Here is a 22163-nt window from a genome sequence, read left to right as displayed (position 1 = left end):
TTTTCCTTACAAAAAATTTCAAGCAAGTACAAAAACAGTGTGGCATAATGCACACAGCCCGCCCCAGAAGTGCTCGGCACCTAGCTCTCACCACTACCCCCAGGACTGACCTTCCAACTCACCCCCAGAGTATTTTGAAGCAAATCCCCAACATCACAGCATTTTATCCAAGATGTCATAGCATGTATCTCCAAAAGATAAGGACTATTTTGACATAACCATAGTAAAATGGCTGATGTTCGTTCTCCTCACAAAATGCAGTTTAATGCCCAGTGTGATATCTTTGTTTTAGGGGCTGCATGCACCAGTGCACAGCACAAACACGGAACATTTGTACAGTCTAGACAAAGACAAATTTTGCTCCTTTTTTCATTTTGACTTATGTAGCGTAGCTTGCCGACAGTTACCATCTGAGGTGTGCTCTGCAGTGATGCTCACTGACAAGAGGTTGTCATATTTCCAAAACTTGGGGTAGTCTGTTCTTCCAGTCATGCTGGGTTTGGAACTGTAAAGTGGGGGAGACTCAGGGGCCAGCTGGCAACCTACCCACAGGTGGAGTCGTTGACAGTCACACCCCTTCTAGACCCTGCCATTGTTGACCCAGAACCCATCTCCTCTCAGTGTTAGCTGGTCTACACTGCTCTTAATATTTCTCTTCCTCATGGTTCATATGAACATCCTTCATAAATAATAACTCACAGTTTATGTAATGAAGTTTTGTATTATAACCAGTGTTGTTCAGAGCTGTTCACACTGTCTGAAGGAGGGAGGGACTCGGTGAGTGGGCATTGAGTGGATGGGGGATGGGGAAGAAGATTGTTTCCTTTTGGGCCTTTGTATTTCTCTTATAAATTAAAATTTCCAAACAATTCTAGAGGAGAAAAGGCAAACCACCTAAATTTTTGTTATACTAGGTTTAAAATTTTCTTACTGGTGTAATGATGCCCAGCACAAAGTAGGCACCCCATTGGTATTTACTGAGTAAAGGAAGGGGTTCTGTAACTTGCTTTGTAAAGAAAAGCCTACTTTATATAGTTGGAATTTTTTAGAAATAGGTTTTGATAGTGGAGTCACATCATATGCCTACCTAACTCACATGAAGTCAGCTATATGCTGAGCCCAGATAAAGATGGGAGGCGCCAACAACTGACTGTTTGCAGATGCAGTGATGTGGCTAAAGTGGAACCAGCTCCATGCACCTGCCTCTTTCAGGATTGGCTTGCACGTGGCCCCACTGCATGCAGTGTGCATTTAAATGGCCCCCTTGATATACCTGGCTGTTAGTACACTGCCCTGAGAAGCGCCCTCTGGCATAGGATGTGGCTCCGCTGGAGACGTGACACCCACCAGCTGATGCTTATGTGGATCATGGGGCCAATGAGGATTTCTACTCTGTGCTTCAAGTTACCTAAAAATGTATTACCATTTTCACCTTTTCTCAATAGCTTCATTTGCTCCAATAAGCTTTGCAATCAAGGCCAAAGAAAATGATCTACTTCCCCTGGAAAAAAATCGTGTTAAGCTAGATGATGACAGTGATGATGATGAAGAAAGCAAAGAAGGCCAAGAAAGTTCTAGTAGTGCTACAAACACTAACCCGGCAGTTGCCCCACCCTGTGTAGTTGTTGAGGAGAAGCGGCCTCAACTTACCCAGGAGGAGCTAGAAGCAAAGCAAGGTTTGTCAATGTTTTAAACTTCTTGAAGGAAAAAGTGCATAAATACAAGATTAACCAACTAAGTCAAAAATACTGAGTCTGCCAACTAGAAGCTCCAGCCTTTGGAAATTAGAGCCATTTGGGAGTTGTGTGGTGGTTTGCATGTTTTTGCACATTTGAGATCTCCATTAACACACTGAGCACTGTCTTTGTTAAGCATCAGATGCAGTGCTGTTGGCAGTCATTTTCAGAGACAAGTTATCTGAGATCAGCTTGAATGGAGGGGCCTTAATGCTTTGGTGGCAGCCTCGGGGCAGTGCTCTGCCTGTGTTCCCAGCTCAGATTAATGTACCGAACTGGCAGAGGTCTTTCGTGAGACCGTCTCCCAGCAGAACCATCGGACCCTTGAAGGTGACGCAGGCCCGGTGTATTTCTAGACACCTCATCTTCATGGGTCACAGTGTGGCCATCGCTTACCTCTGACACATGCCCCACAGCGTTTGTGGGAAGCGTCTTGCAGTCATCTACCCCTCCTCCAAAATAAATTCTGTTCTGCACTAAAGTAGTTAATTAGTGATTGCATTTGCAGTTTTTATCTACTCTAACTGGTTTTTGTAAATTGCTTTTTCTGTATATATATAAACAGATCAAGCAACATTTATAAAAGGTAATTTTTTAACCACAGGATGCCTTACTATCAAGAGCTTGCATTGTGCTGCAGTTGCTCTCCCTAAACAAACCTGTGTTCCTGCATGTGTATCTAAATCTGCACTTACTGTGTGTAAACTAAACCACGTGTCCGATCATTCGGAAAACATTTTCCGTCAAGTATTCATCACCTGCTATGAACATTTTAGATACATTTATGAGAGCTCCTCTGAGGTTATCATTATCCCAGCTTTCACTGGGATAGAATCCTGTCCACATTCTGACTTCAATTTTGAAAGTGAAGTATAAAAATACTAATAATAAGCATTATAAACTAATTCTCTCAAATTCGATTTGCCCAATTGTTACCTATCCTAAAATTTGTATCATACTCATCTTTCAGAATAACTGCATTGCATTTCGTGACCCTTTTACCACATGTGCAAATTAAGATTGCTGGGTACTTGTATAATACTGCTTTGCTCTCAATTCCACCATTTCCTTTGTTCCTCAAGCAAAGCAAAAGCTGGAGGACCGACTCGCCGCTGCCGCCAGGGAAAAGCTGGCCCAGGCGTCTAAGGAGTCCAAGGAGAGGCAACTGCAAGCAGAACGTAAAAGGAAAGCAGCCCTGTTTTTACAAACCTTAAAAAATCCTCAGCCAGAAGCAGAAGTAGGAAAAGTTGAGGAGAACACTTTCAATGTAGAGGTGAGTCAAAGCCCTCATCAGCGTCCTACAGGAGGCACGGTTGGTAAGGGTACATGTGTGCATCCCTGGCCACTAGGCCTCCCACCTCTATGGAGGCTGGTTTCAGGTTTGCTCTTCTCCTACATGGGGCTGCATGCTCTTGCTGTGTAGCAGCAAGACTCTGGACATAAATACCCAACAAAGGCACATGCCCCCCCAGGACTGCGTACACCTTCAGACACGTGAAAGGACCCCTGGGCTCTGGGTGGAGACCTTCGCCTTGTGGCTGCCCTCATAGGACCCAGTGAAGGCCATGCACCAGATCTGGGGAAAGGCGCTGGGGCACTGCGGCTTCAGAGCAGCAGCGGCCCTAAGGGCACAGATTCTTACTCAGGTCCTTAGTTAAATGGAAAAGTAAGATACAGCCACCATCATCCACTCTAAGGAGAGAACCAGTCCTCATCTCCTTCCCAAGCCGAGTGAGCAGGCCTGGCGCCCCACCTGTTCCCTCCCTTCAGATGGAGGCTGCTGGGACTGCCCATGTGTTTCACCCAGTGTCCCCAAAATGCCTTTTGTAACTGCCTTCTCACCATAATGTAGAACAGGCCTGCGCTTTTTTGATTATGCTGACATTTCTAAGAGTGGAGGGCTGTTACTCAGAGCTGACCCTCACTGCACATCACTGCTGGGTCTGCTGCTGGTGAGAGTGGCACTTTGGTTCCTGATGTGCCATTGAAGGCCAAGTCCACTTTCTCGCCTCAGGAATTTGTCTCAGATTCTCTCAGCTCTGGCAGGAGGCCTCAAAATAATAGCTGGATCAGACTGGCAAGCAGGAGGGTCACATTCTGGGATCTTGCCAATCTGGATGGCATGTGTACACCCATTTCTGCTGCCCTCACCCCGGGGTCCCAGCTCCTGCCTGAGCCCTAGCTCTGAAAGCTGCCCATGGCCCTGTCCTCTCACTGGCCAAGAATCACCACCCAGCCACAGTGCTTCCACAGGGCCTGCCTGGCAGGAGCTTACTGCACCAGTAGGGCAGCCACAAAGAGGTGTACAGCAAGGCCCTGCCAGCTGTCCCTAGCTTCAGAAAGACCTCTGCCCAAGAGCGGATGAAACACGGAGCGGCTAAAACCAGTCGCTGACACTGTTGGATAGCAGAGGGGCCTGCTTCTGACCTAGTAGGGGAGACAGCACATGAACAACCTCACCTTTGTGGCAGCAGCTGCACGGGGGCTGCTGCCGTGGGAGAGTGCAGGGCCCCTCCATTCCCTGGACAGTTTTGATGCCATGTGTGCAGTGAATAAGGGCTGTATCAAAAGACATCTGCATATGTAGGTATTTTAACCAAGTATGTTATATGGTAACATCTATATTTCCTAATAAAACTCAGTCACAGCCAGAATCATTTATCATTAATCTAGGTTTTCCCAATCTGCTGTACTGCCTTGTCACAGTTACTGGAATTACTTACTTATAAAGACAAGATAGGCTGCAGCTTTACTTTTATCCTGTTTATATGTGGCATTTCCCACCTTTCTTGTTCTCAAGCCTGTGTTTTGAATTGATAACAAATAGAAATGAGCATTTATGCTTCTTCCTTAAGTCACTGGTCAGTCTTCCTGGCTGTCTGTCTAGTGGGAAAGGTAGCTCCTGAACTATTTCAGCAGAAATGTAATGGTGGTAGCAGATGGTGATAGATGTCTTTAATTGCTTTGAAACAGAAATTCTTAAATTGGCGATTGTCATAAATGAGATGCACACTGAAAAAATATTTTCAGCCTAAAGCAGCTTCTGGAGACAGGTTACCCTGAGCTTGCCCACCATTCTGCCTGCACTCTGCTCAGATGCTGGTGGTCAGACCTCTGTGCACAGGTGTAGAATTTTAGTGTCTGGAGGGTTGGTTCCCTCATGCCCAGGGTGAGGGACAGAGGGTTGGCCCAGTGAGTATTGATGGCACCCCTGGACCCACCTGAGCAGATGCAGCAGGGCAGCATGGGGACACTGTTGAGAAGGCCCAGCTCCAAAACTGGCAGGACTTTGCTGTCATCCTACAGTGTATCTGCCTTAGAGAGAGGCACTACCAGTTTAACTTTGCTCTTACAAATGCAAATACATGTGATTGAAAAGTCTAGATGCTTCAATATTAAAATTTTTTAAATAAATAAAAGTTCAAGTGCTAGAGAAAGATATACAACAAAGATTAAGTCTTTCCTTCTTGTGTATTCTTTTAATTCCTACAGAAATACCAACTTTTTTATTGTGTAAAATAACACACATACAGTTTATCATTTTAACCCTTTTAAAGCATACATCTCAATGACATTGAACGCATTTCATGCTGTAGTACAGCCTCCCCACCTCCATCTACAGGACTTGTTCATCTTCCCAAATGGAACTCCATCCCCAAGAAACACTTACACACACCCTGCCCCGCCACTCTCTGTCTCTGAGTTGGATGATTCTGGGGACCTCATGTAAGTGGAATCACACAGGATTTGTCCTTCTTTGTCAGCTTTTTTCTTTTTCTTTTTTTGGTATCATTAATCTTCAATTACAGAAAGAGCATTATGTTTACTAGGTTCCCCCCTTCACCAAGTCCCCCCCCACATACCCCTTCACAGTTACTGTCCATCTGTATAGGAAGATGCTGTAAAATCACTACTTGTCTTCTCTGTGTTGCACAGCCCTCCCCGTGCCCCCCACGTGCTATTCGTAATGCCCTCTTTCTTTTTCCCCGCCCTTATCCTTCCCTTCCTACCCATCGTCCCCAGTCCCTTTCCCTTTGGTAACTGTTAGTCCATTCTTGGGTTCTGTGTTTCTGCTGCTGTTTTGCTCCTTCAGTTTTCCTTTGTTCTTATACTCCAGATATGAGTGAAATCATTTGGTACTTGTCCTTCTCCACCTGGCTTATTTCACTGAGCATAATACCCTCTAGCTCCATCCATGTTGTTGCAAATGGTAGGATCTGTTTTTTTCTTATGGCTTAATAATATTCCATTGTGTATATGTACCACATCTTTATCCATTCATCTACTGATGGACACTTAGGTTGCTTCCATTTCTTGGCTATTGTAAATAGTGCAGCGATAAACATAGGGGTGCATCTGGCTTTTTCAAACTGGAGTGCTGCATTCTTAGGGTAAATTCCTAGAAATGGAATTCCTGGGTCAAATGGTATTTATTTCTATTTTGAGCATTCTGAGGAACCTCCATACTGCTTTCCACAATGGTTGAACTAATTTACATTCCCACCAGCAGTGTAGGGTGGTTCCCCTTTCTCCACAACCTCGCCAACATTTGTTGTTGTTTGTCTTTTCGATGATGGCGATCCTTACTGGTGTGAGGTGATATCTCATTGTGGTTTTAATGTGCATTTCTCTGATGATTAGCGATGTGGAGCATCTTTTCATATGCCTGTTGGCCATCTGGATTTCTTCTTTAGAGAACTGTCTATTCAGCTCCTCTGCCCATTTTTTAATTGGATTATTTGCTTTTTGTTTTTTGAGGTGTGTGAGCTCTTTATATATTTTGGATGTCAATCCTTTATCGGATCTGTCATTTATGAATATGTTCTCCCATACTGTAGGATACCTTTTTGTTCTATTGATGGTGTCCTTTGCTGTACAGAAGCTTTTCAGCTTGATATAGTCCCACTTGTTCATTTTTGCCTTTGTTTCCCTTGCCCAGGGAGATACGTTCATGAAGAAGTCACTCATGTTTATGTCCATGAGAATTTTGCCAATGTTTTTTTCTAAGAGTTTTATGGTTTCATGACTTACATTCAGGTCTTTGATCCATTTGGAGTTTACTTCTGTGTATGGGGTTAGACAGTGATCCAGTTTCATTCTCTTACATGTAGCTGTCCAGTTTTGCCAGCACCATCTGTTGAAGAGACTGTCATTTCCCCATTGTATGTCCATGGCTCCTTTATCATATATTAATTGGCCATATATGTTTGGGTTAATGTCTGGAGTCTCTATTCTGTTCCACTGGTCTGTGGCTCTGTTCTTGTGCCAGTACCAAATTGTCTTGATTACTGTGGCTTTGTAGTAGAGCTTGAAGTCAGGGAGCATAATACCCCCAGCTTTGTTGTTCTTTCTCAGGATTGCTTTGGCTATTCAGGGTCTTTGACGGTTCCATATGAATTTTTGAACTATTTGTTCCAGTTCATTGAAGAATGCTGTTGGTAATTTGATAGGGATTGCATCAAATCTGTATATTGCTTTGGGCAGGATGGCCATTTTGACGATATTAATTCTTCCTAGCCAGGAGCATGGGATGAGTTTCCGTTTGTTAGTGTCCTCTTTAATTTCTCTTAAGAGTGTCTTGTAGTTTTCAGGGTATAGGTCTTTCACTTCCTTGGTTAGGTTTATTCCTAGGTATTTTATTCTTTTTGATGCAATTGTGAATGGAATTGTTTTCCTGATTTCTCTTTCTATTAGTTCATTGTTAGTGTTTAGGAAAGCTACAGATTTCTGTGTGTTAATTTTGTATCCTGCAACTTTGCTGAATTCAGATATTAGTTCTAGTAGTTTTGCAGTGGAGTCTTTAGGGTTTTTTATGTACAGTATCATGTCATCTGCAAATAGTGACAATTTGACTTCTTCTTTACCAATTTGGATTCTTTGTATTTCTTTGTTTTGTCTGATTGCCATGGCTAGGACCTCCAGTACCACGTTGAATAACAGTGGAGAGAGTGGGCATCCCTGTCTTGTTCCCGATATCAGAGGAAAAGCTTTCAGCCTCTCGCTGTTCAGTATGATGTTAGCTGTGGGTTTAGCATATATGGCCTTTATTATGTTGAGGTACTTGCCCTCTATGCCCATTTTGTTGAGAGTTTTTATCATGAATGGATGTTGAATTTTGTCAAATGCTTTTTCAGCATCTATGGAGATGATCATGTGGTTTTTGTCCTTTTTGTTGATGTGGTGGATGATGTTGATGGATTTTCGAATGTTGTACCATCCTTGCATCCCTGGGATGAATCCCACTTGGTCATGGTGTATGATCCTCTTGATGTATTTTTGAATTCAGTTTGCTGATATTTTGTTGAGTATTTTTGCATCTACGTTCATCAGGGATATTGGTCTGTAATTTTCTTTTTTGGTGGGGTCTTTGTCTGGTTTTGGTATTAGGGTGATGTTGGCTTCATAGAATGAGTTTGGGAGTATTCCCTCCTCTTCTATTTTTCAGAAAACTTTAAGGAGAATGGGTGTTATGTCTTCTCCGTATGTCTGATAAAATTCCAAGGTAAATCCATCTGGCCCAGGGGTTTTGTTCTTGGGTAGTTTTTTGATTACCAATTCAATTTCGTTGCTGGTAATTGGTCTGTTTAGATTTTCTGTTTTTTTCTGGGTCAGTCTTGGAAGGTTGTATTTTTCTACAAAGTTGTCCATTTCGCCTAGGTTTTCCAGCTTGTTAGCATATAGGTTTTCATAGTATTCTCTACTAATTCTTTGTATTTCTGTGGGGTCCGTCATGATTTTTCCTTTCTCGTTTCTGATTCTGTTGATGTGTGTTGACTCTCTTTTTCAGTTAATAAGTCTGGCTAGAGGCTTATCTATTTTGTTTATTTTCTTGAAGAACCAGCTCTTGGTTTCATTGATTTTTTCTATTGTTTTATTCTTCTCAATTTTATTTATTTCTTCTCTGATCTTTATTATGTCCCTCTGTCTGCTGACCTTAGGCCTCATTTGTTCTTCTTTTTCCAATTTTGATAATTGTGACATTAGACTATTCATTTGGGATTGTTCTTCCTTCTTTAAATATGCCTGGATTGCTATATACTTTCCTCTTAAGACTGCTTTTGCTGCGTCCCACAGAAGTTGGGGCTTTGTATTGTTGTTATTTGTTTCCATATATTGCTGGATCTCCATTTTAATTTGGTCATTGATCCATTGATTATTTAGGAGCATGTTGTTAAGCCTCCATGTATTTGTGAGCCTTTTTGCTTTCTTTGTACAATTTATTTCTAGTTTCATACCTTTGTGGTCTGAAAAGTTGGCTGGTAGGATTTCAATCTTTTGGAATTTACTGAGGCTCTTTTTGTGGCCTAGTATGTGGTCTATTCTGGAGAATGTTCTATGTGTACTTGAGAAGAATGTGTATCCTGTTGCTTTTGGATGTAGAGTTCTATGGTTGTCTATTAGGTCCATCTGTTCTAGCATGTTGTTCAGTGCCTCTGTGTCCTTACTTATTTTCTGTCTGGTGGATCTGTCCTTTGGAGTGAGTGGTGTGTTAAAGTCTCCCAAGATTAATTCATTGCATTCTATTTCCTCCTTTAATTCTGTTAGTATTTGTTTGACATATATTGGTGCTCCTGTATTGGGTGCATATATGTTTATAATGGTTATATCCTTTTGTTGGACTGAGCCCTTTATCATTATGTAATGTCCTTCTTTATCTCTTGTTACTTTCTTTATTTTGAAGTCTATTTTGTCTGATACTAGTATTGCAACACCTGCTTTTTTCTCTCTGTTGTTTGCATGAAATATCTTTCTCCATCCCTTGACTCTTAATCTGTGCATGTCTTTGGGTTTGAGGTGAGTCTCTTGTAAGCAGCATATAGATGGGTCTTGCTTTTTTATCCATTCTATTACTCTGTGTCTTTTGATTGGTGCATTCAGTCCATTTACATTTAGGGTGATTATTGAAAGATATATACTTATTGCCATTACAGGCTTTAGATTTGTGGTTACCAAAGGTTCCAGGTTAGCTTGTTTACTTCCTTACTGTCTGACCTCACTCACTTATTGAGCTGTTATAAACACAGTCTGATGATTATTTCTTTCCCTTCTTTTTCCTCCTCCTCCATTCTTCTTATGTCGGGTGTTTTGTTTTGTGCTCTTTTTAGGAGTGCTCCCATCTAGAGCAGTCTCTCTAAGATACCCTGTAGAGGTGGTTTGTGAGAGGCAAATTCCCTCAACTTTTGCTTGTCTGGGAATTGTTTAATCCCTTCTTCATATTTAAATGATAATCGTGCTGGATGCAGTATCCTTGGTTCAAGGCCCTTCTGTTTCATTGCATTAAATATATCATGCCATTCTCTTCTGGCCTGTGAGGTTTCTGTTGAGAAGTCTGATGATAGCCTGATGGGTTTTCCTTTGTAGGTGACCTTTTTTCTCTCTCTGGCTGCCTTTAATACTCTGTCTCTGTCATTGATCTTTGTCATTTCAATTAATATGTGTCTTGGTGTTGTCTTCTTTGTTTCCCGTCTCTCGGGAGTTCTGTGTGCCTCCGTAGTCTGAGCAACTATTTCCTCCCCCAGTTTGGGGAAGTTCTCAGCAATTATTTCTTCAAAGACACTTTCTATCCATTTTTCTCTCTTCTTCTTCTTCTGGTACCCCTATAATGCGGATATTGTTCCTTTTGGACTGGTCACACAGTTCTCTTAATATTGTTTCATTCCTGGAGATCCTTTTATCTCTCTCTGCATCACCTTCTATGCGTTCCTGTTCTCTGGTTTCTATTCCATCAATGGCCTCTTGCATCTTATCCATTCTGCTTATAAATCCTTCCAGAGTTTGTTTCACTTCTGTAATCTCCCTCCGGACATCTGTAATCTCCCTCCAGACTTCATCCCTTAGCTCTTGCATATTTCTCTGCAGCTCTGTCAGCATGTTTATGATTTTTATTTTGAATTCTTTTTCAGGGAGACTGGTTAGGTCTGCCTCTGCAGATCCTTTCTCAGGTGTAACTATCTTGGACTGGACCAGATTTTTTTGCCTTTTCATGGTGATAGCAGTGGCTGTAGGCAGGTTGCAGGGGTGTCAGCTGGGAGAAGAAAGTCCTTTCCTGCTTGCTGGATGCCTTGCCCTTCTCTGCTGCCTGTGACGGTTACCCACACTCCTGGAGCAGCCACCGGGTTAGTCCCCTAAGCTGCTGTGGGTGGGGTATCCGTCAGAGCAGCGCGGAGCCCTGCAGGGAGTGGTAGGCACACCAGATGCACTCCTCCATGCTAGCGGCAGCCCTGCCGGGCAGCTGTGTCATAGCAGCAGCTTTTGGGTCTGGCCCAGGCGGCTGTGCGTTGCGCTGGGATTCCGGTTGGCTGCTGGGAGTGCACCTGCTCCCTCTGGCTCCGCTGCAGGTGCACGCAGGGCTCTTCCACGCAGGCTTCTACCAGACTCCTCTGGCTTCACTGCCGCCTCCGCGCCCAGGCTGTTCGGTCGCACCGCTGTGGGCTAGCATAAGCCTCTCCTGCGGCACACGGGTCTGCTCTCGGTCCCTTCTGGTGCTGCGGTCCCCGGCACACACTGCCAGTCTCCCGCTGCTGGGCCGGTGTGTCGGGGTCCGCGCCAGTTGGAGGAACGGCTGGCAGGCTGCTTAGTGCCGTGAGGGGCTTCAGAGCTGCACTGCCTCCCCGGAGTTTAGGGCACCTAAGTTTCCCCGGTATTCCCAGCTGCTGGGACAACTTCATCCAGCTATGGGGTCCCTGTCTCTTTAAGACTTGCAGAAAGCACTCGCTTTTCTTTTGTCTCAGGGACGCCAGTTGCGGGGATCTGCCCACAGGTTTTGCTTTTCCGTTTCTCTAATATCCAGCACCCTGTGCACCTTGTGTCTGCATTCCGGGTGCGGATTTCTAGAGCTGGTTGTTTAGCAGTTGTGGACTTTCACTCCCTCTGCGTTCTGACTCCTTTCTTCCCACTGGGTTTTGGGGTCGGGGAGCGTTCGGGTCCCCCCTGGCCGTGGCTTGTATCTTACCCCCTTCGTGTGATGTTGAGTTCTCCCAGATGTAGATGTATCCTAGCTGTTGTACTGCATCCACTAGTGTCTCTTTTAGGAATAGTTGTATTTATTGTATTTTTATAAATATATATGTTTTGGGGAGGAGATTTCCTCTGAACTACTCACGCCGCCATCTTCCCGTGATCCCCTTTGTCACCTTGTTTTATTCATGGGATGTCCTTCCTTTTTAAGGTAAACAATACTCCATGGTATGTTTATACCACATTTTGTCTCTTGTGTGTTCTTGAGGGAAAAAAATCTACTTGTCTATGTGTAGATTTAAAACATTAGAATAATAGGACTGTCCCTATTCACTCTTCTGGCATCCCAGTATTTTCACTTGTAGCAATCTTTCCACACCAACATCAGAGTGGTACTCAAGTGTTACAGACATGTGGGTTGTCACTGGATGAATGGCCGTCAGCCCTTTCGTACACCACCCCGAAGTCAGGCCCCATCTTGGTGCGCCATGATTCGTCCACGCCTCCCCCACAGTGGATCAGAGCAAAGGCAAAAGTCCACTGGGTGGGTAGTAAGGGGTGCCAGCCATCTGGGGCTGAGCCCTCCAGAAAGAGCATAGTACCAGGCCTGGCTGCCTGGGAGACAGGGAATGATGGCACAGTGCAGCTTTAGGGGGTGCATCTCAGAGCCTGAAGTTCCAAACTTATTTTAAGAATCTTGAGTCTCATGTATAATTACCCCATTTCATAGTTAATGTAGTGCTACTTCACAGATGAGATTTTATTTTAGAGCACGTTAGTCTGCTTTTCCCTCAGCAGGAAATAATACGTATTCACTCGTGTGCTAACTTGTTGGCAAATACTTCACTGTGATCAAAGAACTAATCAATTTTATTTTCCTGTTACTGAAGTGGGAGGCAGGAAGTTTTTAAATGTTCTCATAATGACTAATTTTTCAAAAGTTACTCCTTGATTTCTCCCAACACTATGTCCTCCCTTTGCCTGTGGTGATTTGAGCTTTGATCATTTTTGTTGGGGTATTAACATTCCTTCCCAAAAAGAACTCGCTGATTTGGCGCTGGTCAGTGGGCAGAGCTATTGCCAGGCCTCCTACAGGCGTCTCAAGCAGCTTGACGTCATCACCCTGTGCAGGAGGCTTGGCCAGGCTGCAGGCGAGGTTGGTGTGGGACTGTGTGGTAGGTTGGCTCAGCGACAACTGAGCTGTCCTCCCAGTTATCCATATTTGCTGTCTGAGTGAGCCAAGCAACTGAGACTCTTGTTAAGCCAGAAAAGCATTTATATGGAACACTATGGCAGCCACTACCCACACATGGCAATTTAAATTTAACTTAATTAAAATTAAATAAAGTTCAAACTTCATGTCTTTAATCTAGCTACATTTCAGGTGCTCAGTAGTCACATGTGCCAGTAGCTAACTGGCGTAGACAGCACAGTACAGAGCATTTCTGTAATTGCAGCAACACCTACATTAAACAGCTGGTTGGGTGTTGATTCTTTTTTCCCTGTGGTTTGAAAGTCTGGATTGCTGTATCCATCAGGGTTTTCACTGCAAAGTTAGAAACAATACCTCACTGCCTCCAATGGCTTGAGCAAAACCAGCACCTAGATGGCTCACATTCTGAGTGTGGGGCTCACGAGATGTCCTGAGCATGCCCGATACAAGCAGAAACCCTGGCATTGAATCCCATTGACTCTGGGTGGCTGGCCTTGGATCATGTGCTTCTCCCTCAGCATAGCATGTCAGCCAGAGTGGAATGTTCTGGTCCATCTCCTCCTCCAGATTAAGTGAGCTTCATTCGGAATTCACGGATTGAGAGGGCAGAAAGATCTGTTGCCTGCATGGTATTTGCATAATATTGACAAGTGAGCTGATACTGTCTTTACTGACAGGGACATCTGTCTGTGTCACATTGTAAATAAGTAAATTTACCAAAAAATCAACACAGTCCCCCAAACAACCAGTGCTATTTTATGTGTGCAGCTGCAGCCCTCCCTCCCAGCCCTGAGAAAGGTCATTCCTCAGTTTGCTGTCAAGGAGTTTTGGCAACAGCTGTTACACACCGCACACCTTAAGACACACTGAGAAGTCTGAAGTTCACCACTTTGTGCCTCAGAAGAGCCAGCTGCCAGGTTTCTGGAACATAGTCCAATGAGATGTCACCTCACACCAGTCAGAATGGCTATTGTCAACAAGACAAGAAATAACGTGTTGACGATCACATGGAGAAAAGGGAACCCTCCTACACTGCAGGTGGGAATGTGATTTGGTGCAGCCACTGTGGAAAGCATGGAGATGCCAAAAAAATGAAAAAATACCATATGACCCAATAATTCCACTTCTGGGAATTTACCTGAAGAAAACAGAATCACTAATATGAAAAGATAAATGCACCCCTGTGTTCATCGCAGCATTATTTACTATAGCCAATAAATGAAGAAACCTAAGTGTCCATCAATAGATGAATGGATAAAGAAGATATGATATGTGTATTCAATGGAATATTACTCAGCCATTAAAAAAGAATGATATCTTGCCATTTGCTACAACTTGGATGGACCTAGAGGGTATTATGCTAAGTGAAATAAGCCAGCTAGAAAAAGAGAAATATCATACATTTTGCTTATATATGAAATCTAAAACAAAACAGTGTACAAATGGACTCTTATTAAAATCACAGAGAACAGACTGGTGGTTACCATGGGGAGGGGTCTGGGGGATGTGGGTAACAGGGGAAGGGGAAATTAGAATATTTGATGTCTTGCTCTGGACAATGGTTATGCAAATGTATACACGTGTCAAAACTCACCAAGCTGTACACTAAAAAAAAAAAATGTTCAGCTGCAGTAGTGAAATCAGCATTGCTAACGACAGGCACCAGTGAGGATAGGGCCAAAGAAGCAATAATAAATTCAGGGGTGCAGTTGTCAGGTTGGCCGTAAAGGTGTAGAGACCCAGCCCAGATCTGCTACCAGCCCCATCATCTGGACTAGCCTGTGCAGATGTCTTCAGGCCACAGGTGCATCTCCCACATTCATGCAGCACAGCAGCTAATGGAGCAGGGCTATGGCTCTGCACCTCCACTCAGAGAGGTGCAGGAGAACGCCCTCAGAATGACAGCAACCCTGTCTTTCTCATTGCTCACACAGAACAGACCCTCCTATAAGGATGGGAAATAGGCCTCTGCTCTTCGCAGGCAAGCCCTGTTTCCCTGGGAGGCCTCTCAGGTGGTTCCAGAAAGGACTGCAGCAGCTCTGACCACCCTCTGGCTACAGCCACCACAGGGTTCTGAACAGTGGCCATCAGCCCGTTTCAGTCTCATTTTTCATGCAGTGTGTATTCCTAATTTAGAGACTGGCTGTTGGGGTTCACCTGCAATAGAAGCTGGCTTTTCTGGCCATGCATAGAGCTCTCCATTAGCCAACACATCTGAGCTGTGCCACACACCAGGGCGCAGCAGAGGCATTGGCCAGGTGCTTAGCCAGCATTGTCCTTTCTCCAGCTTCTGAAGTTATAAAGCTTATGCATTTGTTTTCTTTTATTCTTGAAGTTATCACTATGTATGTATGCTTATGGACAAATCCTGACTGGTGCCAGAGTAGAAATAGGTGTTCCTAGTCAGTCTGGTTTCTTATCAAGTGTTTACTGTCAATTTTTAAAATTTTAACTTGAAAAATATTACACTGAAAGGATTTGAAGCAAGAAAGACTTTGATAACATCCACACTGAAATGGGTTCCCTGGAGACAGTTTAGGCAGAGCCCTAAACACGAACTTGGCCCATTGAGTTAGGAGAGGGTGACAGGCAGGTGCAGGGTGCGGGGGCCCACAGCAGCGCCCCTGCTGAGTGCTTTTGAGTGGAGTGAACCACTCTGAGAATGGCGCATGGTTCTGGGGCAGTTCTCTGCAGCCTTACCACCTGGCACACACGCCTGCTCACCAGGAGTGAAAAATGTGAAAGATGGCATGGCTGGCAGGGAGGCTGCCCCTGAGGGGCAGAGACTGCCATCAGATGGGGGGCAGGTGACTCAAGGCCTGCCCTCCAGAGCCTGTGGCTTTTCCTCCCACCCAGAGGGAGAAGCATAACTGGAGGAGTCCTCTGCACACAGTGTAGTTTTCCTCATGCAGTTGGCCTCAGCCAGATGGACTCAAGAAGATCATCGGGGGCCCAGAGCCGCTGCAGACTCACAGGTGCTGGGCAGGCCCTGCCCCTGCCCCTGCCCCATGGTGCAGACCCATAGCACCTGCACCTGTAGGACCATCCAGGCCCCAGCTCCAGCCTTGGATGTGTTCTGGAAACCTGACAGCTGGCTCCTCTGAAACACAGAGTGGTGAACTGCAGACTTCTCAGTGTATGTGGAGGTGTGCAGTGTGTATCAGCAGTTGCCCAAGCTTGACAGCGAACTGGGGAGTGGCCTTTCTCAAGGCTGGGAGGGAGGGCTGCAGTTGCAGATACAAAACTGCTTGTTGTTTGGAGGATTTTCTTGGGGTTTTTTTGTTGTTTTTTGTAAGTTCACTTATTTTACAATGTGACACGGACAGATATTCCCATCAGTAAAGACAGGATCAGCTCATCACTTGTCAACATTAAGTTCTACATTGTTGTGTGGATATGCCGTGCTGATGGCTATTCACATGGTTGGTGCTCCTTGGTCATCACGTAGGGGCATAATGGGGGTCCTTGGGTGATCTTGTCTCTGTCCTTGTCCTTTGTCTTGCACATACAGGTGAAGGGCTCTTTAGAGTAAATTCCTAGAAATGGTGCTGCTCTGGGTAGTGCACGCCACTCAGGGTGGTGGTTCCTTGACCTGCATGGGGCCCCTGTTGTGAAGACAGCAGTGCTGCCCTAGGACCAGCCCACTCACGTGTTGCCTTGAAATGAAGAGGTTTTATGCAATGAGAATTTGTTAAGGGCAGCATGGTGCCAAGTTAATCTCTACAGAGTAAGACTGATTGTTGATGGATTATCTTGTTTATGGTGACCATCACTGGGTTTGTGTGCAGTGTAATGACTCGAGGAACACACATTGTAAAATGACGGCCACAGTAAGTTTAGTCAAAACCCGCTAACTCACATAATACAAAAAAAATAAAGGAAGGTTTGCCCCGGCACGGCCGCCTGGCCCGCACGCACCTGCAGACGCCGCACGTCTTAAGTTTCGAGCAATTTGGGGAAAGGAAGGAGGACCGAGAAGGAAAGCAAGGGGAGGGAGGGTCAGGGGTAAAAAAGAAAAAAGGAAGAAATGTTTTTTCCCTTGTGACAAAAAATTTTTGAAAGCCCATTTTAGTTTACACCTCTGAAAGTTATTTTCAAAGTGGTACTGAGGTTCATGAAAACCTAATGCTGGAAGTTTGAGGGATTTCTTTTTTTGTGCAAAACACAGTTGTTTATGAAAGATCCAGTGTGGCTCTTTTCTCTACACAGTGTCCCTAATTCTGAGGTCTTTCATCAAATTCAGCTGCTGCAGCCCAATAAGCTGGGGAGTGAATCCCTGCATGAGAAGAGGGGTTGGTTACTTCCCGGCGTCTCAGGATCCCTCATTCTTGCCTGAGATGCCAGAGCAATATTTTTAGAGCAACAAGAAGAGGTGTGGTCTTCCCTGAGATATCAGCACATTGTTGGTGTTCAAAGTTGAAAGTTTATAAATATATGTTATAAATGTCACATTTTCCCTGTTAACATCCAGAACATTTCTGTTCCCAGGAAGCCAGCACTGTGCCCTGTCCTCTTCTGGCTGGAGGTAGACCTCTGCCCACCTTAGACACTAAACCCACAGAAGGGCCTTCAGGCAGAAGCAAAGACCTGCCCAGAGAAGAAGAGAGAGAGAAGAAAAAGAAAAAGCACAAAAAACGGTCTCGAACAAGATCACGCTCTCCTAAGTACCACTCATCATCCAAGTCCAGGTCCAGACCCCACTCAAAAGCAAAGCACTGTCTTCCTAGTGCCTACCGGACAGCACGGCGCTCTAGGTGGGTGTGCGGGTACCTACGCTCCTTGGGCAGAGCCAGGAGATTATCCAGTTCACGCCCAGTAACCAGCCCCATGAGCGTTTTGCATAGAGTGTCCTTAATCCCAGCTAAGATCTTCCCAAAGTATTTCTGACTTTCTACTTAACTTTCTGAAACTTGTCAACTGCTGCCAGGTTTCTGAAAAATAGATCGATTAAAATTTAACAGGTCTTGGAAGCAAGCCTCGCATGTTTGCTGAATGTGTGAAAGTCCTCAGGGTGGGGGTCTTCTGTTGTGTTTGAGTGCATGGACACCCCCCCAGGCTACTCTCTCCTGGCCACAGTGAGAACCTGTCCACTCAGGCTCATTCAGCTCCTCCTGCACGGCACCTGCCAGTGCAGGTAAAGAATGGAACCCATGCTGTGAGTCCTCTCAGCCACCTCCAGGCCTCCCACTTGGCGCCACTGCTTAACCATGAGCCGCCTCCACCTGGAGCCAGTTTTTGAGAAAGCAGCTTAACATTTCAGGCAACAAAAATAACAAAACATGAAAACCTTCAGGGGTCACAGATTTTACTCCTCAGCAGTTTTCTTTTTGTTTCTTTTTTTTAAGTAACTGGCTTGCAAGAGAGTCAGAAAAGCAAATTCCTAGTCTTAAAGCTGCATCATGCCTTTCAGTGTGTTCGTTCCTAAACATTGACTGGGCTTCCCTCAGTCTCTCTGGGGCAGTTTTCCTTATACTGTCGTGCTCTGATTTCTCCTCTGTAATTTATGTCTATTCCTTCCTTTCCATGGGAAATTGCACATGCCTATACTTTTCTGTTTAAAAGTATATATACTTGTACACATTTGCCTCTGAATATATTCTGAAACCAATATGCTTTTCCTATTTTTACCCAGACCAAAACCTGAAGAACTAACAAGTATTTATACTTACTCATCTATAGTGACATTGGATTTAGGAACAGATACAGATAAATTGGATTCTTGACCATCTGCATTTTTGCTGGTTCTTTTAGAAGTTCATCTCTTCCCACAAGCACACCTTGTTTTTTGAACGTCTTTGCTGACATATTTTTTATTTTTGAAAGTTCCCAGGAATTTGTATGTTTATATCAGAACTTTATAAGTTTTCCTATGTAAAAAAATTTCTTAGGACTTTATATAGTAGAAACAAATAATATAGGCCTATACAAGCCCTCAGAGTGATAACATGCCCAGTAAAATTTTTCCCAATTGTCCTTCATTACAGGGCTCAATGAAAAGAGTGTAACTCATTCCTAAATTCCCAGCCTAGGGGGCTGGTAACTGTAAAGGTTCTTGGACCATTTTTTCTGTGAGAAATGAGTTTGGCTTTAATGTTGAGTGTTGAGCAGTTACAGCAGATGCTCATATCTAGTACCGAAATGTCCATCTGCTCAGTCATAAGGATGATGTAATAGCCACAGACTTCTTCCCAGACTGTTCTGTTCAGAACTAGAAGTGTTCATCTAACACATGGAATTTTTAGTTTCTAGGTTTTATGTGCTTTTTTACTCAGTATCTATAACAGAGTAAGTCACTTTATGTATTAATGCTTTTCAAATAATTTTTTATTTTAGAACAGATTCAGTTATGTATTTTATATGCAAATATATTTTACTTTTTTTTTTACATTGTTTTTATATATTCAGTGCTGACAAATGCAAGAAGCAAAATCTAATCCTTAGTTTGTAACTTTAAGTTAAAAGAAAAAATTAAAGGTTGTCTGAGTATGAGTTCTATAATGAGACTACTGGTCTTGCCTTAATTTGACCTGCAGTCACAATACTTTACATGACAACAGAGATGAGTATTTTCATAACTCAAAACTTTCTTCTGTCTCAGTAGCTGAGGTAGTATCTGCATGATGCATTTAGCTTTGAAGATCACTAAGTCAGATCTTTGGTATTTGGTTTTATCAAGGCAAAGAGCAACTTTATTATAAAATAAAAAAGATAATATTATGAAACTAAACTTCCAAAACGTTTGGTTGTCCAGGAAGTTTGCCTTACCATCTGGTACCTGACACTGATGCCCCTTGAAACCAGAAGTCCTCTGAGCTCAGCCATGAAAGGGAAAGGTCTCCCATCAGAGGCACCTGGGCTTCTCCTGGAGAAACCTCCCTCAGCTCTCACTTCTGAAGAGAGTGGGCTGTGTTTTATTTAGTAATATTGTACTATTTTTCTAAGACCTACTTTCTCAATTCCAGGGATCCAGGTGGATTTAGAAAGCAGCAATTGTAAATGAGAGACATCAGTGTTCTCAATAATATGAATTATTGAAATATAAAAAATAATTAAATGTTAGCCGACATACTGAAGTTGCTAGTGATAGTTTATAATTTATTCTTTATCTGTCTTCTCAGATAGAACAACCCACTACAGATATAATGTCTAACATAGGACATATCAGATTTGTTCTTGGGCCTGACAGCCTTAATCGATTGTGTTAAAAAGAGTACTGCCAGCTCCAAGTGCAGTGGACATTCATTAATATTTCTACTTGTGCTGGGATGCTGCAATTGAAATATGTTTTCTTTTATGTATTAAATTACTAAAATCCTTTGTAAAATGTGGAAAGTTAACATCCGAAAAGACCTTTTCTGTCACAAGTACTCTTTATGTTAGTTAAATAGGTAATGACTGTTGTGAGAGTCCCATTGCCCCAGTGTGTCTAAGTTATAGATGGCGAGATCTCCAAAGGTGAATTCGTCATAGAAAAACCTTTAGTTTCCAAAATCTCAGAAATCTGAGTGATTACAAGGTAGTATTTAGTGTCTTCTAAGTCAACGTTGATTGAAGTATAAGAATTTTTTCTCTGTTGTTTCCTATTTTTATATCACACTAGGTTCTCTGCCTTAATCAAGTAGCAGTTTATTTACTGTCTAAAATTAAAAAGAGTGCTAATGGTTTAGGCATTTTTAAACTAAATGTATGAGTAAAGCTTAAAATTAAGTTTATTTTTGAAACTTTGGATAAAATCACCTTTGGTGTTTGTTTCGTTGGTTAGTTGTGTTTAAGGGGTGTCTGAATGGGGAGAGGTTCTATATAGAGCTTTGCGTTTCCCCACTTCAAGGTACTCTGTGTGGAGGGTCTACCTATAAGAATGTTTGGTTACAGAAGTTAACTCTCTTGGGACTTTCCCTTGGGGAGGAGGCTAGGAGCTGAGGGTTAATGGGACTTTTTAGCAGCTGTATTTAACATTCAAAAAAGAATACAAGCAGGCAAAATTGATATCACATTTTAGCTTCAAGTATGAGTTCCCTTAATTTTTCCCCATGATAAACTACATAGCAAACAGTGAAGGTAATTGAGTTCATCTCCTGATCCTTAAAGGGAAGGATGGGGTAGGGGGTGAGGTTCTCACCAGCTGACCAGCTTGCTGAGTGGACCAGCAGCTCTCTGTCCTGGGGAGCAGGTCGTAGCCCAGCAGACCAAGCTGCAGGCCGTCTGTACCTGCAGTCTGGGAGAAGAGCTGCAGGAGACACTGGCCCCTGAGGAGAGTAGGAAGGGTTATAGGTGAACTTTGGTCCGCAGCTTAAACTTGAGAAGAACTAAAACTTGGGAGCCTCTTGGTCATTGCAGCCAGTCAGGACTGGATCCTTGCTGCTAAGCCACTTGCTCCATTTGTACAGTTAAAGAGGTCCTGTGGGCAACATGGAGCCGGAATGGAGGAAGTAGGTTAAGTGAAACAGGTAGATGTCAGTACAGAGAAGCTATTCATAAATATCACTATAATTCAGATAAATGTGCCTTTACTTGAAAGTAAACCATTATGATTATTCAAGAAAAAAATATCTCAGTTGCATTATGCTTGAGAAATTTTTAATTCAGACTGTTTCATCTTCTTTTTAAGAAGGCCTCTGGTCACATTTTACAGATGATTTACTTGGCAAAATGGAATTCCTGTTCATTGCACTGTGTTCTGGTAGCAATATTAAGAGCCTAATTAACAGAATAAAAGCATTAAAGCTTCTTTAATTAAAATAAAATCTAAGCATTATCTGGTGTACTAACTGCCCCCAATTCTGAGATGGGCTTTTCCCAGATAACTTGGAACCTGACAGCCACTTCACTTAAAGAAACTCTAATGCTGATAGCCATGGCAGAATGGTATTGTAATTCAAAGTTTTGAACTTGCAGGCATTGAAAACTAACTTACTCTTCCTGGTTGCTGAGTTACTGTAGAATCTTGTGTGTACGCCTTCCTTGGGTGCTGTAGCTTTGATTAAGCAAAGCTTTTTTCAGGGTTCTGGTACCACCCAGCATAGCACATTTTATTCTGCATGCGAAGTGTGTGCCTCCATGTCACAGACCCACAGCTTCCCAGTGGGCTGTGTTTAAGGGGCACTGAGCATGGAGCCATGTCCCAGCAGCTAATCAGTGGCAGCAGCAAGACAATTATCAGGCAGCTCCGGCCATGGACAGATTTGACTCCTGCAGCTCTTGTGGGGGAAAACCTGGTAAAATGTCAAGGTGTCTGACTGACCTCACCTTTGTGATCT

General features: G+C 43.5%; 1 protein-coding gene across 3 annotated transcripts in view; it reads left to right on the top strand.

Moving 5' to 3' along the window:
* SFSWAP (splicing factor SWAP) overlaps window positions 1-22163 on the top strand; it is an 80395-nt gene that overhangs the window by 41593 nt on the left and 16639 nt on the right. For 2 of the 3 annotated variants that reach the window (XM_036921845.2, XM_036921847.2), the window contains exons 12-14: window positions 1446-1676; window positions 2819-3009; window positions 17395-17660. In XM_036921845.2, the coding sequence (XP_036777740.2) occupies window positions 1446-1676; window positions 2819-3009; window positions 17395-17660 (688 nt within the window). The remainder of the gene's footprint in view (window positions 1-1445; window positions 1677-2818; window positions 3010-17394; window positions 17661-22163) is intronic. The other variant, XM_036921846.2, reaches the window with a different exon arrangement.

This window comes from Manis pentadactyla, chromosome 14 (assembly GCF_030020395.1).
Source record: "Manis pentadactyla isolate mManPen7 chromosome 14, mManPen7.hap1, whole genome shotgun sequence".
Lineage (NCBI taxonomy): Eukaryota > Metazoa > Chordata > Mammalia > Pholidota > Manidae > Manis > Manis pentadactyla.
Note: the sequence above shows the minus strand (reverse complement) of the source record. Positions and strands in the feature narration are given on the sequence as shown.